At 34.2% G+C, this 3,737-nt stretch overlaps 2 protein-coding genes across 2 annotated transcripts in view; one reads left to right on the forward strand and one right to left on the reverse strand.

Annotated features, from left to right (window-relative positions):
* Positions 1-14: 14 nt before the first annotated feature.
* Positions 15-2,072, forward strand: LOC109584045 (uncharacterized). Its single transcript, XM_019999605.1, has 2 exons — positions 15-1,631; positions 1,729-2,072. The coding sequence occupies exons 1-2, from the start codon at positions 78-80 to the stop codon at positions 2,020-2,022; spliced, it is 1,848 nt and encodes a 615-aa protein (XP_019855164.1). The 5' UTR covers positions 15-77; the 3' UTR covers positions 2,023-2,072.
* Positions 2,073-2,130: 58 nt separating this feature from the next.
* LOC105313653 (leucine-rich repeat-containing protein 15-like) overlaps positions 2,131-3,737 on the reverse strand; it is a 6,952-nt gene continuing 5,345 nt past the window's right edge. The window contains exons 13-18 of the mRNA XM_019999594.1: positions 3,434-3,615; positions 3,238-3,388; positions 2,993-3,123; positions 2,628-2,741; positions 2,446-2,577; positions 2,131-2,354 (exon numbers count right to left, since the gene is read on the reverse strand). Coding sequence (XP_019855153.1) covers positions 2,242-2,354; positions 2,446-2,577; positions 2,628-2,741; positions 2,993-3,123; positions 3,238-3,388; positions 3,434-3,615 — 823 coding nt within the window. The 3' untranslated portion in view covers positions 2,131-2,241. The remainder of the gene's footprint in view (positions 2,355-2,445; positions 2,578-2,627; positions 2,742-2,992; positions 3,124-3,237; positions 3,389-3,433; positions 3,616-3,737) is intronic.

Below are 3,737 nucleotides of genomic sequence, written 5' to 3' on the forward strand. Positions count from 1 at the left end.
ACATAAAAAGCGTTGAGTTTTTAAGCGATGGCCACGTAAGTCAAAATAAGTTAGTTGACAATCATTTTAAGTGGCTCATGGGGAAAGCAGCAAAACAGCTAAAGGATATTTCCAAAGATGAAAAGAAAGAGGCTCTTTTTCTCAATGGCCTCACTCTTGCCAATATAATGGATGTTGGTGTTAACAAGGCCCTCTATGATTTCCTCCCTATTATGCTCTCCTTTTGCCGCAGTCATTTGCGCCTTGTTTTTTTCTCTTTAGAGCGGGATGGTCCTAAGCTTAATGAAGTACCAGATTTGTCAGCTGATCACTATAGCAGAAGAAGTGACAACCGTTTAGCTTTGACAATGAGGTCACGACTTAATTGCATTCTTCACTTTGCAACACTTGGCCACAATCCAAAACAGAAGGAAGATGATAGTAAAAGAACATTTGTTGTTGCTTCTAGTAATAGCCAATCTGTTGTTGCTGGTTCTTCTTCGCAGCTCCATAAAGCCGCTACTGATAAAATACAAGAAGAAGCAGAAAAGCTAAATATTAAGAAATTTGTTTCAAACGTTGCACTTGTTTCGATTAATGATGCTGATTCATTGAAAGGTGCAAAAAAGAAAATTACAGAATTTATTATGAAAGACCAAATTTTTCAAAAAACTCTTCCACTTAAATGGATTTTCCTACGGAGCCTTGTCATTTCCGCACAACAAAAAGAAGGGGACATGAAAACAATGATATTAAGAAAAATCGATATTTACGATGCTGCTGCCAAGGAGATAGGGATGGATGAAGAAGAGTTTGAGAGCTTTCTTGTCACTTTTACTGATTTTGGTAGCATCCTTTATATGCCACAGTTTAGAGCTTTGAGAGACATTGTAGTCGTTGATATATGGGAGTTTGTGCGATTTTTAAATGAGCTTATTTATCCAAAAGAAGAAAAGAAATGGTACAAAGATTTGACCACTTATGGAATCATCAAGATTTCAGATGCATCAGAAATTTTGAAAAAGTACGTAAACATTTTTATGAAAATTATCATCACTTTTGGAATGGCAGCTTTTATTAATAAAGAAAAGGCTTATTTGAACAAACGTCTTTTGACTGAAGTGGGTTACTATTTACCTTCTGCCAGAATTAATAAAAGATCTCCTCCACCTGATCATAACAACGACTATGCTTTTCTTAAAATTGAAGGTGCTAATTTTCCTGCTAACATTCAAGCAAGTATCAGTCACGAGATACTGAAAAAGCCAAATTTTCATCTCATTGGAAATGAAAGTTTTGACACATCACAGTTTGGATATCAAACTCCAAGTGGTCGTCCAATTCAAATTACAATGGTGTATGGAGGAAGCCAAACAAAGCTCATATTTCAAATAAAAGATGCCTTTACTGGTATGCATCACTGTGTGCAAGCTTGCAAAGGCATCATTGAAGCTTGTTGCGACAGTCTCAATAGAATGGCCAACCAGATTCGATATTTGAAGTATTTCATTGGTATTCCATGCTCTGCTGTCAATGATGCCAGTCATTATGTCTATTTCAATGATGATTCTGATTTATGCCAGGCTTGTAAACGCCGCACTAGTCATGACACTTTTTTCTGCCGTAATTGCTGGATTTCAGCAGCAAAAATGGTAAATTTATACATTACTATAATAGGACTAAGTATTACATTCATGCATTTTACAGTTTTATCATATTAAATATCATATTTATATATTTTTGTTGCAGTGCAATAAGTTAAGAAAAGAGGAAGATCATCATCTCACATTTTCAGACCTTTCACAAGTCGTGCAAGATGTAGCAGAGAAAAACATGATCTCTATGCTAAGAAAGAAGCTTAATGTAGATATACACAAGGCTACAAAAAGTTACCAAGAAGATCGCCAGCTAATGGAAGCACTGATGAAGTGGGAGACCAAGCAAAGCAGTCCCAGGCACTCTTTGATTAAAATATTGCACGAAATGCAACTGAACCATACTGCTGATAAGCTAAAACTACATGTACCTATTACCTCTCCCTGAAAACTTTTATTTTTGTGCTGTACAAGAGTTACTTAAATATTGACTAAAACTTCAAACTTTTACCTAGATATTTTGTCTAACAGTTTATATAAAATTAGCATGCTTTTGTAGTTTTAGAAATGAATTATTTTTTTAATAAAAATTAATCAAACAATGTATCTAGTATGCTGAAGTCATATTGTCCTTTATTTTTATTGCAAATTTTGCTTTATCAAGTTTCTAAGTCTTTTTAAATTTATTTTTGTTTCTTCGTTGTTTGCCCAAAGTTTTCTTATGACTTGATGATACTGATGTGTCAATAAAATCATAATCATACTGTGAATAAGCAACACCTATGGAAAAATAATAATGATTGAAGCTATTATTGTCACAGCTATAGTAACTAGATGTGCATTACTGTTAATACATAATGTGAATGGTTACCTCTTTTCTTTCTTTTATAATCATCATCATTATCACCAGAATAGTAATAGTCACCAGAATAGTAATAATAGTCACCTGAATAATAATCACCAGAACTAGGAAGAGGTGTAGTAGGGGTTGTAGAAGGAGGTGCTGTTAAAAAAATTAAAATAATTTATTTATTCAAATTATAAATAACGTACTTTCCTGACTTTCCTCACATCCATCACCAGAATATCCATCAGGACACCTGCAGTAATGTACTGGGAGACACTGTCCATCATTAGAGCAACCAGACCCTCTATTGCAGGCTGACCCTGTAATTAACACAATATCAATTATAAAGCATATTGATACCATTGTGCTATGTAGAATGTTTGAGCTTGATCTGCTTCTTGGCTTAAATTTTTGAGCTATGAGCACTTTCAGTATTTAAAGCTACATATAGATGTGCATAATGTAATAGTTTGTCACTGCAAAATGCTTTGCTCAGGTTAGTCCCTATTGTGTACACTGTCTCTATTGCTACACAGTATCCACTACTCTCTACAGTAATAGTAGCACTTACTGAAGTATATTGTAAGACTGGCAGCTGCTTCTACTGATCCAGCTCCATTGTCTGCCACTACTTTATATTGACCATTATCCTCAAACTGAGGACCTAATATGATCAATGACCCAGTACTGGTCAAATACATCCTAGAAAAATTTGTGATACTATGGTAATAATATTAAAGAATCTAATCCAAGTATTAATTGTATTAATGCAATCAATGTAATATAAATTTAGTGTACTTATCAATTTTGATTTACTTTGTGGTATTTTTGAAGTCAATTTCATTTGAGTTGTGATACCATTTCAGTACTGGTGGTGGGTTCCCTCTTGCTGCTGCTTCAAAAACAATATAAGATGGAGGATCACGAGCAACCACACTAGTAGGACTCTTCTCAATCACAGGAGGCTCTGATTATAATTATTAATTATAATAAAAAATATTTTAATAATTACCTCCAATTTGAATTTGTCGAATCACAGAGCTAGTGACATTATCAAGTGTAGCTGTGCACATGTATATTCCTTGATCAGCAGCTGCAATGTTCTTTAATACTAGCAATCCTTCAGTGTCAGTGTTGCCACAATTATCAACACTTTTATTAGTACAGAATGAAGAATGATCCTCCTCCAGTGCCCTATTGAGTAAATTAATATACTACACACAGGAGCTTAGAGTCTGCATGTACTGCAATAGTAAACTAATTTGCTTCAAAGTTGGGCCCAAGAGCATGAATTATATAGTAAAGAATAATCATTT

This window comes from Amphimedon queenslandica, unplaced genomic scaffold (assembly GCF_000090795.2).
Source record: "Amphimedon queenslandica unplaced genomic scaffold, v1.1 AMPQUscaffold_13254, whole genome shotgun sequence".
Classification (NCBI taxonomy): Eukaryota; Metazoa; Porifera; class Demospongiae; order Haplosclerida; family Niphatidae; genus Amphimedon; species Amphimedon queenslandica.

Coding starts and splice junctions, on each gene's coding strand:
- LOC109584045 (XM_019999605.1), top strand. CDS start 78: ATGGGGAAAGCAGCAAAACAGCTAAAGGATATTTCCAAAGATGAAAAG. Junction 1,632..1,728: donor GGATTTCAGCAGCAAAAATG/GTAAATTTATAC, acceptor TTTTTGTTGCAG/TGCAATAAGTTAAGAAAAGA.